Here is a 24,200-nt window from a genome sequence, read left to right on the forward strand (position 1 = left end):
CACACACACACACACACAAAGAGTACACACACACACACACACACACACACACACACACACACACACACACACACACACACACACACACACACACACACACACACACACACACACACACACACACACACAAAGAGTACAACTAAATGAGGCTTTGGTTTAATGTTTCATCTCTCTAAACACTTTACTCTGCTTCTACCTCCTCCTGTCCTTGTTTCTCTCAGCCCTGTGTGATATTCCTCCACTGATCTGGGGTTTGTTTCAAACATAAGGCAATTTTAATTGCTCTCTTAATTGTTGCGATCGCAGTCTAGCAAATGTAACGTTGCATTCCTGAATTATATCCGTGTTAGTTGTTGCATAACTGCTGCTGTTATTACCACTAATGCTGTCTTGGAGGTTCGTTTTAAATGACTGTTTTCAATCAAGGTAATGCTGCTTTTGTGTTTTGGATATTTGACATTAGTTTTAAGTACTGCCCAACACCATGCCTGTACAGGTTTGGCTTTGAAGTGTAATTTCTCTCTTTTTTTCCCCATCTGTAATGTCTGGCTAGTAATTATCATGTATGAGGATTATCCGTTACACATGAGAGGAATTCTTTATATTAGCATAAGACAAACGTACAAAGACATTACTGTAGTCTAATTACTGTGTAAGGACTTTGAATTCATGCGCTCAGTGAGCCAAGTGATCTAAATCGGGGCATAGACATACACAGTGACAAATGAATCCAATCTTCCTCAGGGACCGTGTTCTCTTGGTACAGACAGTCAAAGCCAGTATATGTTCCGACAAGTTCAGGGAGTTGTAAAAAAGAACCTCTCCCTTCTCAGTCCAAAAGGGAGGTGACGGGAGGCACAGACCAAAATGTAGACAGATTCCCTGCAACTCTTATTCCCTCTCTCTCCAACACACTCCACTTTCCTAAGAGAGGCTGTCTGGGGAGTCAGTCCAACTTCTCGCCCAATCACTTTATGATGTGCTTTTAAATCTGTGTCACCATGGCGCCCTTCTCCATTTGCTGCTCTGTCACCATGGCGCCCTTCTCCATTTGCTGCTCTGTCACCATGGCGCCCTTCTCCATTTGCTGCTCTGTCACCATGGCGCCCTTCTCCATTTGCTGCTCTGTCACCATGGCGCCCTTCACTATTTGCTGCTCTGTCACCATGGTGCCCTTCTCCATTTGCTGCTCTGTCACCATGGCGCCCTTCTCCATTTGCTGCTCTGTCACCATGGCGCCCTTCACTATTTGCTGCTCTGTCACCATGGCGCCCTTCACTATTTGCTGCTCTGTCACCATGGTGCCCTTCACTATTTGCTGCTCTGTCACCATGGCGCCCTTCACTATTTGCTGCTCTGTCACCATGGCGCCCTTCTCCATTTGCTGCTCTGTCACCATGGCGCCCTTCACTATTTGCTGCTCTGTCACCATGGCGCCCTTCACTATTTGCTGCTCTGTCACCATGGCGCCCTTCTCCATTTGCTGCTCTGTCACCATGGCGCCCTTCTCCATTTGCTGCTCTGTCACCATGGCGCCCTTCACTATTTGCTGCTCTGTCACCATGGCGCCCTTCACTATTTGCTGCTCTGTCACCATGGCGCCCTTCTCCATTTGCTGCTCTGTCACCATGGCGCCCTTCACTATTTGCTGCTCTGTCACCATGGTGCCCTTCACTATTTGCTGCTCTGTCACCATGGCGCCCTTCACTATTTGCTGCTCTGTCACCATGGCGCCCTTCTCCATTTGCTGCTCTGTAACCATGTCGGTCTCTCCATGTCCTCGAACCACCATGATTGACTGGCCCACATACAGTAAGACAAGCATGGGGGCTGGTTGCCTTGAACAGACCAAAATAGCAGGCTACTAAAGAAGCATATGTCAAACCGTGCACACACACGAACACACACACACAATTTCAGTGGTAAAGGGTTGTCAAAGACAGAATATTCCTGTATTCTCTGAAAATAGAAAATACCTTGCCTATGTGGCTGCTGTATTCCTTAGGCCTTGGAGAGGCAAAAACAGACTGACTTTTCACCAAGGCCACTCTCACTGTCCTCAATCTCATTTAAAAAATAATAATAATTCTACAGCTCGGTATTCTCTCAGGGCATGGAGGATAAGTGCAACAAGAAAGCTTACACTAAGAATGAGTCCCATGTCATATCTGTCTGAGCGGCCATAGCAACTGTTTCTCCCAGTCGCTCTCTCCCACATGCTCACGTGGGTTCCTCCTCTGCTGCTGTCCCCGTTGTCCCACTCACACTGTACAGTCTTCTGTCCAGAGAACTAGAAGAAGCTAATTCATTTCAGAATCCATTCCATTCTTATGAAATACAATCATAATTCTCCCTTTTGAAACATATGCTGATTGCACTTGTTTTCTATTAGGGTCCTCTAAACCCTCCAATTCATTGTATCCCGGGTCAGCAATGTAAGAAGAACTGATGATCAACTGTTGTGTGTGTGTGTGTGTGTGTGTATATATATATATATATATATATATATATATATTATTTTCCTGTGTGCGGATTGTAAACGAGTTCTCTTTCATTGCTTAAAATAGACGAGTTCAATTGAAAGGTTAGCGCAAAACCCAATCTGAAAACGTTTTTAATTGTGTTATCTTTAATGATGTGAAACTATTAAAGGGAATTTTTCAGAGTGTTTCTTTGAACTTTGTAGTAATTAAAAAAGGGGAATATGATGTGGCAATAGCACATAAAAAAACACCTTCCCTTTTTTTGGCAATGAGAAGATAACCGCAGGGAATCTCACCTTTTTTTGGCAATGAGAAGATAACCGCAGGGAATCTCACCTTTTTTTGGCAATGAGAAGATAACCGCAGGGAATCATCTTTAATGCTTTATTATTGAACACCGAAAGTCATTAAAACATGTAAATCCATCTGTAGAATAGGCTTATCTGGCTATGGAGATCTGGAGTAATAACCTTTCAGATCAACTTACCAACAACATCTAGTGAGTTGTCTTTTCTCGGCCACCAGAGAGAGCCTTGTAGAAGCATCACAATCCCCAACCTACTAACCAGAACTAGTTCTCTGGTCCAGAATGTACAAGTGAACACAACTAAATATTCAGAGTAATATTTGAATAGGCCAATCACATGCCGGAGGTATTAAGAGCACTCACTGTAGAGATATTGGCAGGTGAAGTTATTGATATTTCCTGTTTAATAAACTGGGCTAGCTATTGGCTAGCTTACCTCTGCTTTAGATATGTTTTTACAGTACGAAGAACAGAAACCATTGTATCTCCTCACTCAGGTATTCACAATCTAGACCAGACCTGGGATCAAATACTATTTCAGGTATTTTAATTAACCAGCCATTGAATTAGCCAAACAGGAAAGGAGCCTTAGACGAGAGATTTTGCCACTGGCCAATGCAGTGAAGCTACAGATGGCTCAGTATGGTCTTTCCTGGGACTCATTCGGACACAGGTAGTCAGCACAGCTTGTGTTCATTACACACACCTCAACCAAACTAAGCCCATGGGCCTGACATAGAAAGAGATTAGAACATAGAACATAACACAAAGTCTGCATGAGAGTCAATGGTGCATCAGTCCAGGGGATAGACCCAGGTGCTCCTAGCACATGACTCCCTAAGCACGATATGGATAAAACAGAGCAACATGCAATACTAAGCATGTTCGGTACTTTATTAGGGAAGAGAAACCCAATGTAACTTAGCTTGTCAACGTCTTGCTTGGCTAATTTCTCTCGTTCTGATGGGTAGCACTTGATTAAATCAGAGCTTAATACAACCATTAAAACAAATAGCGGCAGTTACGCTAATGAAAAGTAACGCTAATTTAATACTAGAAAAATCCTTTCACAATAGCCTCGATGACTTCGCTCATACTTATGGGTAATTAGCCCATTAACGCCACTTGTAGAGAGCATGAGTATCATGGCTGAATGTCAGCCGCTGTGGAACGATACCTCATATATCTGGTGATGTTGACAGAAGGGCTTTGATAAAAACTGTTTAGCCTTAGCCTTGCCATCACTGAATGCCTCAGGGGAACCGAGACCAAAAGCTCACAAAAAGAGCAGATTAATTTAATGCGAGGAGTCATGACAGGAAGCAGGCTTGACTTTTTCAAACAGTTCTCAGCGGATTGTGGAGGAGTTAGTTCAAACCAATTCAACGACTTGTATGGGTGTCTGTTGAATCATTAAATCCTTCCACTTTCATGTCCTGCTCTGGTACAAAAAAAAAACAATAATATTAATAAGAACAAAATGAAGTATTTTTTCAGCATTCAGGAGTGTTACAAGCTTGAGCTAAAGGCCCCAGGAATAGACAGTGCCCTGCAGCAGTCTTAACACATCCCTCTGCCTGTCACTTACCACCACAGTCGCCACCCCACCACTGCTTGTGAGTTTAAGTTACAGGTTACATTTGACTACTTATTCCAAACTACAAAAAGATAAATTGGCAGAAATCAGCAAAACAATGCTCTTTACACAAAAACGCGAAATAAAACACTATTCACTGTCTCCGTTTAAAGTGGGACGGTTACCATAACGATAACACTCTGAGAAACCTCAATCAGGTCTGTGCCCCCGTCTTTAATTGTGCGTTCACATTCCATTCTGATGAGGACATTGTTCAGCTAATTAGTGTAATTAGATTGGTCTCATTTAGCCTGACCCTCAATGGAATCGTGATCCCTCCATGCAGCACCTGACCTTGACTATGATCCACCAGAGTGCTGTGACTGAGTCACTGCCACACAGTTCTCTTGACACAGCACATCGACAGGCAGCAGATTTCAACCCACACTCCACTCTAACCCGGTTTACAATGGCCACATCAATTAGTTACTTGTTTACCCAAGACCACAGGACAGACTGTCAAGCAGAGCCGCGAAGTCACACACACACACGCAAAGAAACTCACTGTTTGTTAGCGAGGATGGGTTCTTTTCCCATCATGCTTTTTAGTCCACAGTGCCTGCCAGGTCTGCATTATTATAACACAACAGACCAAAGCCCCTGCCTGGGCTATGATTAATGAAATTCCATTATATATGCCCTTCAGCGCAGCGTCTGCGTTTCACAGGATCAGAGGGGACGTTGGGCATTACTGATTCCCCGGGCTGGGTTTTGTGCTGCTGGCTGGACCTGCACGGAAGGGCCACTTCCACTGGATCAATGAAAGGTGAAATTTGGAAAACTTTTGCGAGAGGCCTGTCCACCGGACTCTGGGGCCTCTTTCCGCATTCATGAAACAGATGTCCCTTCATTAATAAGTCCAGGTCTGGAGTCAGAAAAATGAAAAGAGACAGGAGGAGAGAGAGAGAGAGTGAGGGAAAGAGAGAGAAATAAAGAGAGTGGGAAAGAGAGGAAGAAAGAGAACAGCCTTACATGCACTAAATTAGCCACTCCAGCTCTGATGCACGCACACACACACGGCAGAGACTCGCTAGCCATGTAATTACTGTGCACTACAGTGAGTAAAGGGAAGGTGCTGAACGTTCTTATAGGCTCCATATTTCACTGAGTGTCAACACACTGGGTAGGAATGCACTTAACTTTTATCACACAGTCAGTGTAGCGATAGTGATCACACGTTTATTGCTCCCACTGAGCAAATGTACATTAAATGTTCATGCAAGTTTCCTTAAAGCTCTTAGTTCATACAGTTGACGCACGCACGCACACACTGACTGAGTATCTCTCTCTCTCAGATTCCAAATACTGTAAATCTACCAAAGAAAGGTCTGTTAAATTGCTCACTTGAATATATGCAGTTTAAGACTTGAATATATGCAGTTTAAGAAACAAGAATCATGAAATATGCTGTCTAGTGCAGTCAAACAATATTCATGTATTGGCAATATCAGAGAATCACTTGGACTCTTCTTTTGAGGATGCTGAGATCTCTATACATGGATACAATTTGTTCAGAAATAGATATGGGGGTGGAGCTGCAGTTTACATCTAGAATCATATTCCAGCAAAACAACGGAAGGACCTATACTAGTTGGTTGCTGCTATAGATTTCATGTGAAATATCTTCATGTAATTTGCTAAATGTTGGATAAGGTATCTGATAAAAATAGGGAAATGTATTTTGGGGGAGGTAAATAGATTTTTTTTAAACACCAACTGTCCAATGAAAAATAAATGTATTTCTGTTGCCAATGTATGTAACCTGACCCATGTTATGACATTACCAACCAGAACATAATAGGTCCGGTATCACATCAACTTGTAACGATCACATTTTTACTAAAATGGCTGAACATTGTTCTAAAGCTGTATCAGTGGCACTAGGTTGTTGTGATCGTAACTTGGTTGCACTCACTAGGAAAACTAAAATACCAAAGGCATTTGTAATCTACCCAAGGTCCTACAGAGGGTACAATCAGGACTCATTTGTGGGTGAGATTAAGAATGGGCAATGGTTAGAGGTGTGTAATAAGGATGAGTATAGCCGAGTGTAGCTGAAAAGCACACCCCTTTAAGAAATGATTTATGAGAATAGCTGATAAGCACACCCCTTTAAGAAATGATTTATGAGGATAGCTGATAAGCACACTCCTTTAAGAAATGATTTATGAGTATAGCTGATAAGCACGCCCCTTTAAGAAATGATTTATGAGTGTAGCTGATAAGCATGCCCCTTTAAGAAATGATTTGAGTATAGCTGATAAGCACGCCCCTTTAAGAAATTATTTATGAGTATAGCTGATAAGCATGCCCCTTTAAGAAATGATTTATGAGTATAGCTGATAAGCACGCCCCTTTAAGAAATGATTTATGAGTATAGCTGATAAGCACGGCCCTTTAAGAAATGATTTATGAGTATAGCTGATAAGCACGCCCCTTTAAGAAATTATTTATGAGTATAGCTGATAAGCACGCCCCTTTAAGAAAATGCACTGTCAGGTCAAACGGTGCCCCATGGATTGATGATGAGCTGAGAAATTTCATGATTCAATGTTATGATGCCAAAAAAAAACTCAGCAGATAAATCTGGCACTCTGTTTGATAAGAAAAGTTATTGTGAATGAAGAAATCTTGTGACCAAGCTAAACAAAGGAAAGAAGAAGTGATTCTATCAGCACAACATTGATGAAGTGAAGGGTGATGGAAAAACTGTGGAGAACGTTGAAAGCTATTATGGGTAGGAATTCTAATATGTACGCCCCTTTTGTTAAATCAGAGGGAATATTTATTACAAAACCACTGGACATCGCAAACTACTTTAATTAATATTTTACAGGCAAAGTGGACAAGTTGAGGAATGCTATGATTCCAACCTATGGCTCCATGTCATATACAGTTGAAGTCGGAAGTTTACATACACATACATTTCAACTCAGTTATTCACAATTCCTGACATTTAATCCTAGTAAAAATTCCCTGTCTTGGGTCAGTTAGGAAAACCACTTTATTTTAGTAGAGAGACTGATTTATTTCAGATTTGATTTCTTTCATCACATTCCCAGTGGGTCAGAAGTTTACATACACTCAATTAGTATTTGCTAGCATTGCATTTAAATTGTTTAACTTGGGTCAAACGTTTTGGGTAGCCTTCCACAAGCTTCCCACAATAAGTTGGGTGAATTTTGGCCCATTCCTCCTGACAGAGCAGGTGTAACTGAGTCAGGATTGTATGACTCCTTGCTCACATGCGCTTTTTCAGTTCTGCCCACAAATGTTCTATAGGATTGAGGTCAGGGATTTGTGATGGCCACTCCAATATAGAGGTCGACCGGTAATGATATTTCAACGACCAATACCGATTATTGGAGGACCAAAAAAAGCTGAAACCTGTAATTTTCATCATAGGTACACTTCAACTATGACAGACAAAATGAGGGGGAAAAAATCCAGAAAATCACATTGTAGGATTTTTTATGAATTTATTTGCAAATTATGGTGGAAAATAAGTATTTGGTCACCTACAAATAAGCAAGATTTCTGGCTCTCACAGACCTGTAACTTCTTCTTTAAGAGGCTCCTCTGTCCTCCACTCGTTACCTGTATTAATGGCACCTGTTTGAACTTGTTATCAGTATAAAAACACCTCTCCACAACCTCAAACAGTCACACTCCAAACTCCACTATGGCCAAGACCAAAGAGCTGTCAAAGGACACCAGAAACAAAATTGTAGACCTGCACGAGGCTGGGAAGACTGAATCTGCAATAGGTAAGCAGCTTGGTTTGAAGAAATCAACTGTGGGAGCAATTATTAGGAAATGGAAGACATACAAGACCACTGATAATCTCCCTCGATCTGGGGCTCCACGCAAGATTTCACCCCGTGTGATCACAAGAACGGTGAGCAAAAATCCAAGAACCACACGGGGGACCTAGTGAATGACCTGCAGAGAGTTGGGACCAAAGTAACAAAGCCTACCATCAGTAACACACTACGCCACCAGGGACTCAAATCCTGCAGTGCCAGACGTGTCACCCTGCTTAAGCCAGTACATGTCCAGGCCCGTCTGAAGTTTGCTAGAGAGCATTTGGATGATCCAGAAGAAGATTGGGAGAATGTCATATGGTCAGCTGAAACCAAAATATAACTTTTTGGTAAAAACTTGTCGTGTTTGGAGGACAAAGAATGCTGAGTTGCATCCAAAGAAGACCATACCTACTGTGAAGCATGGGGGTGGAAACATCATGCTTTGGGGCTGTTTTTCTGCAAAGGGACCAGGACGACTGATCCGTGTAAAGGAAAGAATGAATGGGGCCATGTATCGTGAGATTTTGAGTGAAAACCTCCTTCCATCAGCAAGGGCATTGAAGATGAAACGTGGCTGGGTCTTTCCGCATGACAATGATCCCAAACACACCACCTGGGCAACGAAGGAGTGGCATTTCAAGGTCCTGGAGTGGCCTAGCCAGTCTCCAGATCTCAACCCCATAGAAAATCTTTGGAGGGAGTTGAAAGTCTGTGTTGCCCAGCAACAGCCCCAAAACATCACTGCTCTAGAGGAGATCTGCATGGAGGAATGGGCCAAAATACCAGCAACAGTGTGTGAAAACCTTGTGAAGACTTACAGAAAACGTTTGACCTCTGTCATTGCCAACAAAGGGTATATAACAAAGTATTGAGAAACTTTTGTTATTGACCAAATACTTATTTTCCACCATAATTTGCAAATAAATTCATTAAAAATCTTACAATGTCATTTTCTGGATGTTTTTTCTCATTTTGTCTGTCATAGTTGATGTGTACCTATGATGAAAATTACAGGCCTCTCTCGTCTTTTTAAGTGGGAGAACATGCACAATTGGTGGCTGACTAAATACTTTTTTGCCCCACTGTATATGCATAGTCACTTTAACGATACCTACATGTACCTACATGTACATACTACCTCAATAAGCTTGACGAACAGGTGTCTGTATATAGTCTTGACCTTCTGTAATGAACAAAGCTGCCAGATCATCTCTTCATTGCTCTAAACAGGGCTGCCAGATCATCTCTTCATTGCTCTAAACAGGGCTGCCAGATCATCTCTTCATTGCTCTAAACAGGGCTGCCAGATCATCTCTTCATTGCTCTAAACAGGGCTGCCAGATCATCTCTTCATTGCTCTAAAACAGGGCTGCCAGATCATCTCTTCATTGCTCTAAACAGGGCTGCCAGATCATCTCTTCATTGCTCTAACCGTATGAATATTATCCAAATGCATCAGAATCTCTCATGGCTTCATGTTGAAAACAAATTATTATCCAGTCTTCCGATAGTAAATTAAGGGCATATAAAGACAACCCAAGCAAAGGACAACATAAATCAACAGTTTTACATAGAGCCATAGCTGAATGGAACTCTTTACCTAATCCATATTTCTCAGGCAAAAAGTAAATTCACCTTCTAGAAAAAAATATAAGAACATCTAATGCGAAAGACCATATAACTGGAAGGGAAATAGAAAGCATCAATTGAATGTTAAATGTGTTTCCCGTCAATTAAAATACCTGTCTGTATGGTCTACTTGTTAAATGTTTGTAAAGTCTTCACTTCAAATTGTTTGTAATGTCTTATTAATTGGTGTTGGACCCCAGGAAGATTAGCTAACGTTACGGTGTTAGCTAAAGGGGACACTAACAAAATTCACAGTGCATTTGGAAAGTATTCAGCAAAGTACTGACTAAAGGGTCTGAATACTTACAGTACCAGTCAAATGTTTAGACACACCTGCTCATTCTAGGGTTTCTTTATTTGTACTATTTTCTACATTGTAGAATAATAGTGAAGACATCAAAACTATGAAATAACACATATGGAATCATGTAGTAACCAAAAAACAAACAAACAAATCCAAATATATTTGATATTTGAGATTCTTAAAAGTAGCCACCCTTTGCCTTGATGACGGCGTTGCACACTCTTGACATTCTCTCTGCTTTTGGTCATTGTAAATGTTTGGTTTTATTGGACTCTATAGACATGTCATACTCTGACCTTTACTGTATGAAAATCCATTCTAATCTGCCATAGGATGGAACCATGGGAGACTGCTCACCAAGAGACAGCGATCAAAATGAAAAGACAGCACACCTACATGGACAGTCGTTTAATGTGATGGCGGAGATGCAAAGCAAATCAAATGTGATTGTTTTGAACACCTTCAGTGGTATTTTCCCCGATTGGGTCATTGGGATTTATTCAATTAGGATGACATTATTGTGTGTTTGGTGATTAGAGGGAGGGATGGGAGTGCCACCATGCCTTGATTACAGACAGGCAGACAGATAGACAGGCAGACTGGCTGCATCACACAGAGAGAGATCTCCTACCTGCATGGTGCCTCAGCCACATCACATGATGCTGGTCACTGCGAAGCCAAGGAGTGGATGGGAAAACAACAATATGGAGAGATGAGTATGTTAGAGACAAACACGATGAATACATACAACATGAATTGTTTACATGAATTAAATTATATTGTGGATAGCTCAAACATCCCTTCCTACATGAGCAATAATCTGTGAATTGTCACAAATAAATTTAAACACCATAAAGTCCCCTAATTCTGACAATATTGTTCTCGGGGGAACTTGTTAAAGAAAAAGGACTGGACATTTGGATGCTTATTGGAAGAGAGGACATAAAGGGACAGATGGCATACATCAGAAATATGGAGAACGAAGAGAAGTTAACCATGGTTGGAATTAGCATTCTAACGGGACTACGTGCAACACAAGGTAGTGAAGCCAGAGAAGGAGACATCGGAGGACAGAGAAGAATGGGATCAATAGAACGAATATGAGGGAGCAAAAGAAAAGCGAGCAATAAGGGGAATCTAAAAAGGAGACAAGGAGATGGAAAAGGGGGAGATGAACATGGAGGAGAGGAGGGGGGGGGCAGAGAAAGAGGGACACAGGAATAGGGATGTAAGAAAGGAGATGAGAACAGAGAGGGGACATAGAATCAATGAGTAATGATGAGTGATGGTGGAGTGACAGTTAGAGAAGAGAACAAAAGGATACAAAGAGGATACAATAACAGTGTGTTCTGGGGAAGGATGAAACATCACTGGTGCCAGACAACAGAAGGCAGCGAAGTAGAATAGAATAGACACGTAACAAGGGAACTTGAGAGTAGACAACTCTGTTAAAATGGTAATCTGGCTTAACCTTTAACAAAAGGCTGAGGGGGTGAGAGAGAGACAGACTATGAATCATTTAGCGCCCTGTCATCCCTACTGACATCCAGTGGTATGATAGTAATTATATTAACCCGCTCATACAGTCAATTAATATTTGCACCAATCACCATTTGCAGTGAGTCAGTGGGGGCAGATGGAAGAACATCCTACTGATAAGAACAGCAATGAAACCAAATCAAACTTTATCTGTCACATGAGCCAAATACAATACAGACCTTACCATGAAATGCTGACTTACAAGCCCTTAACCAACAATGCAGTTCAAGAAAGACTTAACCATTTGCATGTAGGGGGCAGTATTTTCGTTTTTGCCAAAAAAACGTACCCATTTGAAACTGCCTATTTCTCAGCCCCAGAAACTAGAATATGCATATAACTGTCATATTAGGATAGAAAACACTAAAGTTTTCAAAACTGTAAAAATATTGTCTGTGAGTATAACAGAACTGATATTGCAGGCAAAAACCTTTGGATTTTCCTATCAGGAAGTGCCTCTTATTTTGAAACCTCTGTTCCTATGCATGCCTATCCTCCATTTAAAGGGATATCAACCAGATTCCTTTTTCTATGGCTTCCCTAAGGTGTCACCAGTCTTTAGACATAGTTTCAGGCTTATAATTCTGAAAAATTAGCGTGAAAGATCACATTGCGTAAGTGGATAGGTGGGGGCTTTCAGAGTGAGTTTTGAGCTACAGAGTAAAGCGGCCATTGTTTCTCCCGGTGTTATTGAAAAACCTACTCATCCGTTTGATATACATTGCTCAAAGAAATAAAGGGAACACTAAAATAACACATCCTAGATCTGAATGAATGAAATATTCTTATTAAATACTTTTTTCTTTACATAGCTGAATGTGCTGACAACAGAATCACACAAAAATGATCAATGGAAATCAAATTTATCAACCCATGGAGGTCTGGATTTGGAGTTATACTCAAAATTAAAGTGGAAAACCACACTACAGGCTGATCCAACTTTGATGTAATGTCCTTAAAACAAGTAAAAATGAGGCTCAGTAGTGTGTGTGGCCTCCACGTGCCTGTATGACCTCCCTACAACGCCTGGGCATGCTCCTGATGAGGTGGCGGATGGTCTCCTGAGGGATCTCCTCCCAGACCTGGACTAAAGCATCCGCCAACTCCTGGATAGTCTGTGGTGCAACGTGGCGTTGGTGGATGGAGCGAGACATGATGTCCCAGATGTGCTCAATTGGATTCAGGTCTGGAGAACGGGCGGGCCAATCCATAGCATCAATGCCTTCCTCTTGCAGGAACTGCTGACACACTCCAGCCACATGAGGTCTAGCATTGTCTTGCATTAGGAGGAACCCAGGGCCAACCGCACCAGCATATGGTCTCACAAGGGGTCTGAGGATCTCATCTCGGTACCTAATGGCAGTCAGGCTACCTCTGGCGAGCACATGGAGGGCTGTGCGGCCCCCCAAAGAAATGCCACCCCACACCATGACTGACCCACTGCCAAACCGGTCATGCTGGAGGATGTTGCAGGCAGCAGAACGTTCTCCACGGCGTCTCCAGACTCTGTCACGTCTGTGCTCAGTGTGAACCTGCTTTTATCTGTGAAGAGCACAGGGCGCCAGTGGCGAATTTACCAATCTTGGTGTTCTCTGGCAAATGCCAAACGTCCTGCACGGTGTTGGGCGGTAAGCACAACCCCCACTTGTGGACGTCGGGCCCTCATACCAGCCTCATGGAGTCTGTTTCTGACCGTTTGAGCAGACACATGTACATTTGTGGCCTGCTGGAGGTCATTTTGCAGGGCTCTGGCAGTGCTCCTCCTGCTCCTCTTTGCACAAAGGCGGAGGTAGCGGTCCTGCTGCTGGGTTGTTGCCCTCCTACGGCCTCCTCCACGTCTCCTGATGTACTGGCCTGTCTACTGGTAGCGCCTCCATGCTCTGGACACTACGCTGACAGACACAGCAAACCTTGCCACAGCTCGCATTGATGTTCCATCCTGGATGAGCTGCACTACCTGAGCCACTTGTGTGGGTTGTAGACTCCGTCTCATGCTACCACTAGAGTGAAAGCACCGCCAGCATTCAAAAGTGACCAAAACATCAGCCAGGAAGCATAGGAACTGAGAAGTGGTCTGTGGTCACCACCTGCAGAACCACTCCTTTATTGGGGGTGTCTTGCTAATTGCCTATAATTTCCACCTGTTGTCTATTCCATTTGCACAACAGCATGTGAAGTTTATTGTCAATCAGTGTTGCTTCCTAAGTGGACAGTTTGATTTCACAGAAGTGTGATTGACTTGGAGATACATTGTGTTGTTTAAGTGTTCCCTTTATTTTTTTGAGCAGTGTATTATCGAATATATATATGATTATAAAAAACGTTTGACATGTTTCTGTGGACATTATGGATATTATTTGGAATATACGTCTGCGTTGTCGTGACCGCTCTTTCCTGTGAATTTCTGAACATAACACGACATATAAACGGAGGTATTTTGGGTATAAAAATCATCTTTATGGAACAAAAGGAACATTTGTTGTGTAACTGGGAGTCTCGTGAGTGAAAACATCCGAAGACCAAAGGTAAATAATTAATTTGATTGCTTTTCTGATTTTCGTGACCTAGCTACTTAATGCTTAGTGTGCATAATGTTATGCTTTGCTAATGATAAACTTACACAAACGCTTGGATTGCTTTCGCTGTAAAGCATAATTTCAAAATCTGAGACGACAGGTGGATTAACAAAAGGCTAAGCTGCGTTTTGCAATATTGCACTTGTGATTTCATGAATATGAATATTTTTTTGTAATATTATTTGACGGTGGGGCTATGCTATTCAGAGGTTTCTGACGAAAATGATCCCGCTAACGGGATGGGTAGCATCAAGAAGTTAAGAAAATATTTACCAAATCAACTAAAGTAAAAAATTAAATAACCAGAACGTGGCTATATACGGGGGATACCGGTAACAAGTCAATGTGTGGGGGTACTGGTTAGTACATGTAGGTAGGGGAAGAGTGACTATGCATAGATAATAAACAGTGAGTAGCAGCAATGTAAAAACAAATAAGCCATCAGTCTTACGGCTTGGGGGTAGAAGCTGTTAAGGAGCCTTTTGGTCCTAGACTTGGCACTCCGGTACCGCTTCCCGTGCGGTAGCAGAGAGAACAGTCTATGACTTGGGTGACTGGAGTCCTTGACAATTTTTGGGGCCTTCATCTGACACCGCCTAGTGTGTAGTTCCTGGATGGCAGGAAGCTTGACCCCAGTGATGTACTGGGCCGTACACACTACCCTCTGTAGTGCCTTACGGTCGGATGCCGAGCAGTTTCCATACCAGGCGGTGATGCAACCGGTCAGGATGCTCTCGATAGGCCAGTTCACTCTAATCACATCTCCATTTCACAGCAAACAGCCCATCGAGGACCATGTGCTCTGCTTGCCGGTCAGTGTCATGGCACCATAATATAACAATGATACAGTGCATATAAGCAAACGGACTATTAGCTCAAAGTGGGAGTATCCTGGAAAATTAACTATTTTATCCTCCTCCATTTAGGTTGCCTGCCTGTCTCTTCTCCCACCTCCAGCATCTCCCTGGCCTGCCCGTGTGCATTTAGGCTGCCTGTCCAGTCCGTCCTCCTCCTCCTCCCCCTCTCCTCCAGTATCTCCTTGACGGTGTCTACAGTATCTAGGCTGCCTGCATATCCTGTCCTCCTCTTCCTCCTATAGTATCTCCCTGCCTGTGTGAACAGTATCTGGCCTCCCTGTCCTATTCCTCCTCCTCTTCATCCTCCTCCAGTATCTCTCTGCCTGTGTGTACAGTAACTAGGCTGCCTGTCCTCTCCTGTCCCATCCTCTTCCTCCTCCTGTAGTCAGTGTCATTGTTGAGATTATTATTTATTAACTTGTTCATTGTGCCTAGCTGTTCCTGTCTGTCGGGCCATCTGTCCCCAGCGAGGTGCTGCCTCCCCGTTCTGTTCCCCCTGCCCGCGGGGGAGAAGGGGGACTGCTGGAGCACGCCTCACCTTCTGCTGACAGTCACCCACCGGCCCACCGGGCACTGGCCCACCGGGCACCACGCCTTCTGTCAGCACTTTAGACCATCGTTCGTTACCTTGACAAACTTATCACGGACACCAAGTTCACCCTGCTCACTGGTGCAAAGGCATGACTAATAGAAAGCTGCAACAATGACACTTGTTGGTTACACGGGCCTCCAATCTGTTGGTAATTGGGTTACACGGGCCTCCAATCTGTTGGTAATTGGGTTACACGGGCCTCCAATCTGTTGGTAATTGGGTTACACGGGCCTCCAATCTGTTGGTAATTGGGTCACACAGGCCTCCAATCTGTTGGTAATTGGGTCACACAGGCCTCCAATCTGTTGGTAATTGGGTCACACAGGCCTCCAATCTGTTGGTAATTGGGTCACACAGGCCTCCAATCTGTTGGTAATTGGGTCACACAGGCCTCCAATCTGTTGGTAATTAGGTTACACAGGCCTCCAATCTGTTGGTAATTGGGTTACACGGGCCTCCAATCTGTTGGTAATTGGGTTACACAGGCCTCCAATCTGTTGGTAATTGGGTTACACGGGCCTCCAATCTGTTGGTAATTGGGTTACACGGGCCTCCAATCTGTTGGTAATTGGGTTACACAGGCCACCAATCTGTTGGTAATTGGGTTACACAGGCCTCCAATCTGTTGGTAATTGGGTCACACAGGCCTCCAATCTGTTGGTAATTGGGTCACACAGGCCTCCAATCTGTTGGTAATTGGGTCACACAGGCCTCCAATCTGTTGGTAATTGGGTCACACAGGCCTCCAATCTGTTGGTAATTGGGTCACACAGGCCTCCAATCTGTTGGTAATTGGGTTACACAGGCCACCAATCTGTTGGTAATTGGATTACACAGGCCTCCAATCTGTTGGTAATTGGGTTACATAGGCCTCCAATTAAATCAAATCAAATCTTGTTTGTCACATGCGCCAAATAGAACAGGTGCAGACCTTACAGTGAAATGCTTACTTACAAGCCCTTAACCAAACATTTATTTAATAAAAATAAGTGTTAAAAACCTCTTAAGGCTAGGGGGCACTATTTTCGTTTTTGGAAAAATAACGTTCCCACAGTAAACGGGCTATTTCTCAGGACTAGATGCTAGAATATGCATATAATTGACAGCTTAGGATAGAAAACATTAAAGTTTCGAAAACTGTAAAAATATTGTAACAGAACCTATATTGCAGGCGAAAGCCTGAGAAAAATCCAATCAGGAAGTGACTCTTATTTCGAAACTCCTGTGTTCCTCTGCATCCACATTGCCCATTGAAAGGGATATAAACCAGATTCCTTTTTCTATGGCTTCCCTAATGTGTCTACAGCCACTAGACATAGCTTCAGGCTTTTATTTTGAAAAATGAGCATGAACGACAACATTGCGTCAGTGGTCAGGTGGTGGCTCTCAGAGTGATTTGTGCGTAATAGAAAAAGGCGGGCATTGTTCCTCTCGCTCCGACTGAAAAGCCAATTGTCCCGGTTGATGTATTATCGAATAGATATTTGAAAAACACCTTGAGGATTGATTATAAAAAACGTTTGCCATGTTTCTGTCGATATTATGAATCTAATTTGGAGGGGTTTTTTCCGGCATTGTCGTGACCGCAATTTCCGGTGGATTTCTCAACTAAACGTGGACAAGAAACAGATGAATTTTGGCTATAAAAACAATCTTTATGGAACAAAAGTAACATTTGCTGTCTAACTGGGAGTCTCGTGAGTGAAAACATCCGAAGCTCATCAAAGGTAAACAATTTAATTTGATTGCTTTTCTGATTTTCGTGACCAAGCTTCCTGCTGCTAGCTGGACATAATGCTATGCTAGGCTATCGATAAACTTACACAAATGCTTGTCTTGCTTTGGCTGTAAAGCATAATTTCAAAATCTGAGATGACAGGGTGATTAACAAAAGGCTAAGCTCTGTTTCACTATATTTCACTTGTGATTTGAATATGAATATTTTCTAGTAAGATTTTTTTTGTCCGTTGCGTTATGCTAATTAGTGTAGTTGATGACAATTCTCCCGGATCCAGGAGGGGTAGTTTCAAGAGGTATTTACAAAAATCTACTTTGTAAAAAAAAAGATTAAATTACCAATGGTTAAAGAGCAACAATAAAATAACAGTAACGAGACTATATACAGGGAGTACGGGTACAAAGTAAATGTGTGGGGGCACAAGTTAGTTGAGGTAATTGAGGTAATATGCACGTGACTATGCATATATACAGTTGAAGTCTGAAGTTTACATACACCTTAGCCAAATACATTTAAACTCAGTTTTTCACAATTCCTGACATTTAATCCTAGTAAAAAGTCCCTGTCTTAGGTCAGTTAGGATCACCACTTTATTTTAAGAATGTGAAATGTCAGAATATTAGCTGAGATAATGATTTATTTCAGATTTTATTTATTTCATCACATTCCCAGTGGGTCAGAAGTTTACATACACTCAATTAGTATTTGGTAGCATTGCCTTTAAATTGTTTAACTTGGGTCAAATGTTTCGGGTAGCCTTCCACAAATGTCCCACAATAAGTTGGGTGAATTTTGCGTGCTCGCACACGCTTTTTCAGTTCTGCCCACAAATGTTCTATAGGGTTGAGGTCAGGGCTTTGTGAATGCCACTCCAATACCTTGATTTGGTTGTCCTTAAGGCATTTTTCCACAACTTTGGAAGACCCATTTGAAACCAAGCTTTAACTTGCTGACTGATGTCTTGAGATGTTGCTTCAATATATCCACATAATTTCTATCCTCATGATGCCATCTATTTTGTGAAGTGCACCAGTCCCTCCTACAGCAAAGCACCCCCACAACATGATGCTGCCACCCCCGTGCTGCACGGTTGGGATGGTGTTCTTCGGCTTGCAAGCCTCCCCCTTTTCCTTCGAAACATATCGATGCTCATTTTGGCCAAACAGTTCTATTTTTGTTTCATCCGACCATCGGACAATTCTCCAAAAAGTATGATCTTTGCCATCCAGGACCTATATACTAGGCGGTGTCAGAGGAAGGCCCAAAAAAATTGTCAAAGACCCCAGCCACCCCAGTCATAGACTGTTCTCTTTGCTACCGCACGGCAAGCAGTACCGGAGAGCCAAGTCTCAGTCCAAAAGGCTCCTTAAAAGCTTCTACCCCCAAGTCACTCCACTCCTACTTACATGTACAAATTACCTCAACTAACCTGTCCCCCCTGCACATTGACTCGGTACCCCCTGTATATAGCCCCATTATTGCTATTTTATTGTGTTACCAATTTTTTTTATTTATTTAGTAAATATTTTCCTAACTCTATTTTCTTCAAACTGCATTGTTGGTTAAGGGTTTGTAAATAAGCATTTCACTGTAAAGTCTGTTGTATTCGGCGCATGTGACAAATAAAGGAGGGGGAGGGGGGCTGGAAGGGCACTACAGGAAGTGGCTAGCAGCAGAGCAGAGAGGTGCTAGGAGGCGTGTAGCCCTTCTCCTCTGGGACGACATCTCATTATTGTGAACATGGTAGTTGTTCAGATTGGCCCACGCTCGCCTGGCCAGGAGCCAGCGCACTTATCTCAATTTAATCCTGTATAATGATTCAGCAGAGAGCAACTCTTAAATTATCGGCAGACACACTCTCCACTAAACATAACACAAGCGCACGCACGCACAAACGATCACGGGCATCACGCACAGCAGCCAGACAAACTCAAAACAGCACAGATCCCCAAAGAAAAAAGGAACATGCACTTTCCTCCTGGCTTTGAAACTAGTGACTTTGTGATGCGAGTTGGTATACACATAATACAACCTAGAGAATATGACAAGCATTGTTCTCAGATGATGAAATCATTTACCAACCCCAACCTTCAGAAGTGGTTGGACTCCACAGTCCGGCAGTATTTCACAGGTTGTTTGTATCACTATACTCATCTGTGTATGGTTGCATGTCTGAACCAGGCAACAAGACGAACCTCGGTGGGAAACCCAAAAAGGATCAAAGGGATGATATACACAGAAACACACACCCCTCCGACAGACACAGAAACACACACCCCCGACAGACACAGAAACACACACACCCCCGACAGACACAGAAACACACACACCCCCGACAGACACAGAAACACACACACCCCCGACAGACACAGAAACACACACACCCCCGACAGACACAGAAACACACACACCCCCGACAGACACAGAAACACACACCCCTCCGACAGACACAGAAACACACACCCCCGACAGACACAGAAACACACACACCCCCGACAGACACAGAAACACACACACCCCCGACAGACACAGAAACACACACACCCCCGACAGACACAGAAACACACACACTCCCGACAGACACAGAAACACACACACCCCCGACAGACACAGAAACACACACACCCCCGACAGACACAGAAACACACACACCCCCGACAGACACAGAAACACACACCCCTCCGACAGACACAGAAACACACACACCCCCGACAGACACAGAAACACACACACCCCCGACAGACACAGAAACACACACACCCCCTGCTGCAAGCAGCTCCACCTTTGTACACTACTCAGAAGCTTTCATCCCTGCTATACCGCCCTCCCTGCTATACCGCCCTCCCTGCTATACCGCCCTCCCTGCTATACCGCCCTCCCTGCTATACAGCCCTCCCTGCTATACCGCCCTGTAGGTAGAAGGCAAGGCAGCCCACTGTCTGTTCACTCCTCTCAAACCTCCAGTCCGCCTGGTACCAACACGCAGGCACAATCACACACACACACACATATATTACACCAACACACACACCCCTCTCCGTGCCAAAGCAACAGCTCTGTTAGTGGATGGAAGGGGACTGTTTAATAACAAACCACAGTCATAGAACTGAAATGAATAGAAACAAGGGCAGAACCTGGGTATACCCATCATGCAACAGGATCACAATATGAACCAAGGGGAAATTATTGATTCATACTACACAGTAGAAATCCTAATGAAACCAGTGATGAAAACTAAACTAAAACCAAACTAGCAGAGAGGTGGTATGTGGCTGGGTTAGACCGTACTGCACCTGGATCACAGACTGGAGAGGTCAGCCAGAGGTGAGCCAGGGCATGAGGCAGTCACCTCCGCTCAGCCGACACAGGACTATGAGGTGGGAGGAAGAAGGCTGACAGGAAAACAAGGCTTACAGGGGTGGAATGATTGGGGGTCGAGGGTCAGTGAGAAGAAGGTTGGGTGGGTGAAGGTCTAGCAGTACCTTAACTGGGAGATGCCAGAGCCTAGCTGGTCTGCAGTGCCAGGGCCTAGCTGGTCTACAGTGCAGTAGGGTGCAGGGATCATTCTCCAGTAGTCCACAATGCAGGAAACACGACAACACAACACAGGACAGGACACAACAGGACCAGGAGTTAGTCCTGTTGACGTAGGACCAGGAGTTAGTCCTGTTGACGTAGGACCAGGAGTTAGTCCTGTTGACGTAGGACCAGGAGTTAGTCCTGTTGACGTAGGACCAGGAGTTAGTCCTGTACACAATGGTCTCCTGGTCAGTTCACAAGGACAGGGAGAAACATCTGTCTTCCTTCACATAACCTTCCTCTGATCCAGTATGGATCAGTGCCAAAGCCCTGCATGCCTTTACGTCTCCCCCTGGGTTGCACCTGCCTCACTTACCGCCATCCTGTGTTTACAAGACCCTGGCTGCGTCTGGGCGGTGGGGGGAGCTGCTGCAGCTGTACAGCAGGCAGATGGAGGGACCTCTGCCAGTAAAAATTGATGGTCACCGTAAAACCACTGTAAAAACCCTCTTCTGTTCAGGGCCCTAATAACCCTGCCTCCGCCCAGACCACACCTCCAGGGCCCGCCCCACACTCCCCTGGCATTACATCAGGCTTAATGGTGCGTCTGCTCCTCAACCCCTCCCCCCTTGCTAGACTCAGTGTCAGGAGCCCGAGAAGAGTTATGGTTAAGAGCTGTGCTCTGGACACAGGTGAGAACTCATTCAATCACCTTAGCATGCACTGATATGTGGCCTGGGAGAAGGAGGACAGAGCCAGTAACATAAAGATGGGATACAGATGGAGGGAGGGCAGAAAGAGGAGGGAGTAGAGGGAGAATGTGTATGGAGGGGAAGAAGAAGACTTTCTGCCATGCTGTACCATTAGTCGGGAGAGGCAGAGGTTGATCCAGAGCTGGGGACGAGACGGAGATCTAAATGAACTGGTTAAGGATACGGACAGGAGAAGAACAATCTTAGCTTAAATAAGTACCAGTGGAGACCAGTGACAATGTCTGCTGAAGAAGCTTATGTCGTGAATATTTTGGGCAAACATTTATGGAGATTTCACTCTTGAATTGCAATACTAAAAATCTCAACACTTTGCGTCTCTCAACCAAACTTCAGGTATAAAAAAGACTAGGACAGGAATAAGTACAAGAAGTCCCACTATGACCTCCAGTCATCAAACGAGAAAAGGGACAATATAGGAATAAGGTGGAGTCATACTACACAGGGTCCGACGCCCTCCGCACGTGGTAGGGGCTACAGTCCATTAAAGATTACAAAGGAAGGCCTGCCCAACGATGCCTCTCTACCAGACAAACTCAATGCACGCATTGAAAACAAAAACATCAAGGCGGTTATGAGGGCCGTCACTGACCCAGAGGATTGGGTGATCTCACATCTGTAATCATGAAGTGCTTTGATAATCTGGTTATGGCACACATTAACTCCATCATCCCAGACCCATTCCAATTTGCATACCGCCCCAACAGATCCATAGATAACACAATCTCAATTGCTCTCCACACTGCCCCTATCCACCTGAATAAGAGGAACACCTATGTGAGAATGCTGTTCATTGACGACAGCTCATGGCAGAGGGTGGTGCTACAGCCCAGTACATCACTCGGGGAGAGCTCCCTGCCATCCAGGACATTATATCAGGCAGTGTGATAGGAAGACCCGGAAAATCCTTAAAGACTCCAACCACCCAAGCCAAAGACTATACTCTCTACTTCTGCACGGCAAGTGGTACCGTTGCATCAAATCTGGCACCAACAGGCTCTTGAACAGCTTCTATCCCCAAGCAATAGGACTGATAAACAGCTAACAAAAGAGCAACACTGACTTTCTGAGTTAACCTTGTATCCTCTTCCTGAGTTAACCTTGTATCCTCTTCCTGAGTTAACCTTGTATCCTCTTCCTGAGTTAACCTTGTATCCTCTTTTGGAGTTAACCGTGTATCCTCTTTCGGAGTTAACCTTGTATCCTCTTTCGGAGTTAACCTTGTATCCTCTTTCGGAGTTAACCTTGTATCCTCTTTCGGAGTTAACCTTGTATCCTCTTTTGGAGTTAACCTTGTATCCTCTTTCGGAGTTAACCTTGTATCCTCATTGACCTTCTTATCCACATTCAAGCTGATGCTACTCTGTTTATCTTATATCCTGTTGCCTAGTCATCTTACCCTTATACATATCTACCTCTATCACTCCAGTATCCCGGCACATTGTAAATACGCTATTGGAACTGACCCTGTATATAGTATGGTATTGAACTGACCCTGTATATAGTATGGTATTGAACTGACCCTGTGTATAGTATGGTATTGAACTGACCCTGTATATAGTATGGTATTGAACTGACCCTGTATATAGTATGGTATTGAACTGACCCTGAATATAGTATGGTATTGAACTGACCCTGTATATAGGATGGTATTGAACTGACCCTGTATATAGGATAGTATTGAACTGACCCTGTATATAGTATGGTATTGAACTGACCCTGAATATAGTATGGTATTGAACTGACCTTGTATATAGGATGGTATTGAACTGACCCTGTATATAGGATGGTATTGAACTGACCCTGTATATAGGATGGTATTGAACTGACCCTGTATATAGGATGGTATTGAACTGACCCTGTATATAGGATGGTATTGAACTGACCCTGTATATAGTATGGTATTGAACTGACCCTGTATATAGTATGGTATTAACTGACCCTGTATATAGGATGGTATTGAACTGACCCTGAATATAGTATGGTATTGAACTGACCCTGTATATAGGATGGTATTGAACTGATCCTGTATATAGTATGGTATTGAACTGACCCTGAATATAGTATGGTATTGAACTGACCCTGTATATAGGATGGTATTGAACTGACCCTGTATATAGTATGGTATTGAACTGACCCTGTATATAGTATGGTATTGAACTGACCCTGAATATAGTATGGTATTGAACTGACCCTGTATATAGGATGGTATTGAACTGACCCTGTATATAGGATGGTATTGAACTGACCCTGTATATAGGATGGTATTGAACTGACCCTGTATATAGTATGGTATTGAACTGACCCTGTATATAGGATGGTATTGAACTGACCCTGTATATAGGATGGTATTGAACTGACCCTGTATATAGGATGGTATTGAACTGACCCTGTATATAGTATGGTATTGAACTGACCCTGAATATAGTATGGTATTGAACTGA

At 43.5% G+C, this 24,200-nt stretch overlaps 1 protein-coding gene across 2 annotated transcripts in view; it reads right to left on the minus strand.

The window, feature by feature from the left end:
• Positions 1-24,200, minus strand: part of LOC109871885 (serine-rich coiled-coil domain-containing protein 1) — a 107,256-nt gene that overhangs the window by 23,910 nt on the left and 59,146 nt on the right. The window contains exon 10 of one of the 2 annotated variants that reach the window (XM_031817227.1): positions 10,797-10,834. The exons of the other annotated variant lie outside the window; for it this stretch is intronic. Within the exon in view, the coding sequence (XP_031673087.1) occupies positions 10,832-10,834 (3 nt within the window). The 3' untranslated portion in view covers positions 10,797-10,831. The remainder of the gene's footprint in view (positions 1-10,796; positions 10,835-24,200) is intronic. 2 annotated transcript variants of the gene reach the window in all.

Source organism: Oncorhynchus kisutch, linkage group LG3, assembly GCF_002021735.2.
Source record: "Oncorhynchus kisutch isolate 150728-3 linkage group LG3, Okis_V2, whole genome shotgun sequence".
NCBI lineage: Eukaryota > Metazoa > Chordata > Actinopteri > Salmoniformes > Salmonidae > Oncorhynchus > Oncorhynchus kisutch.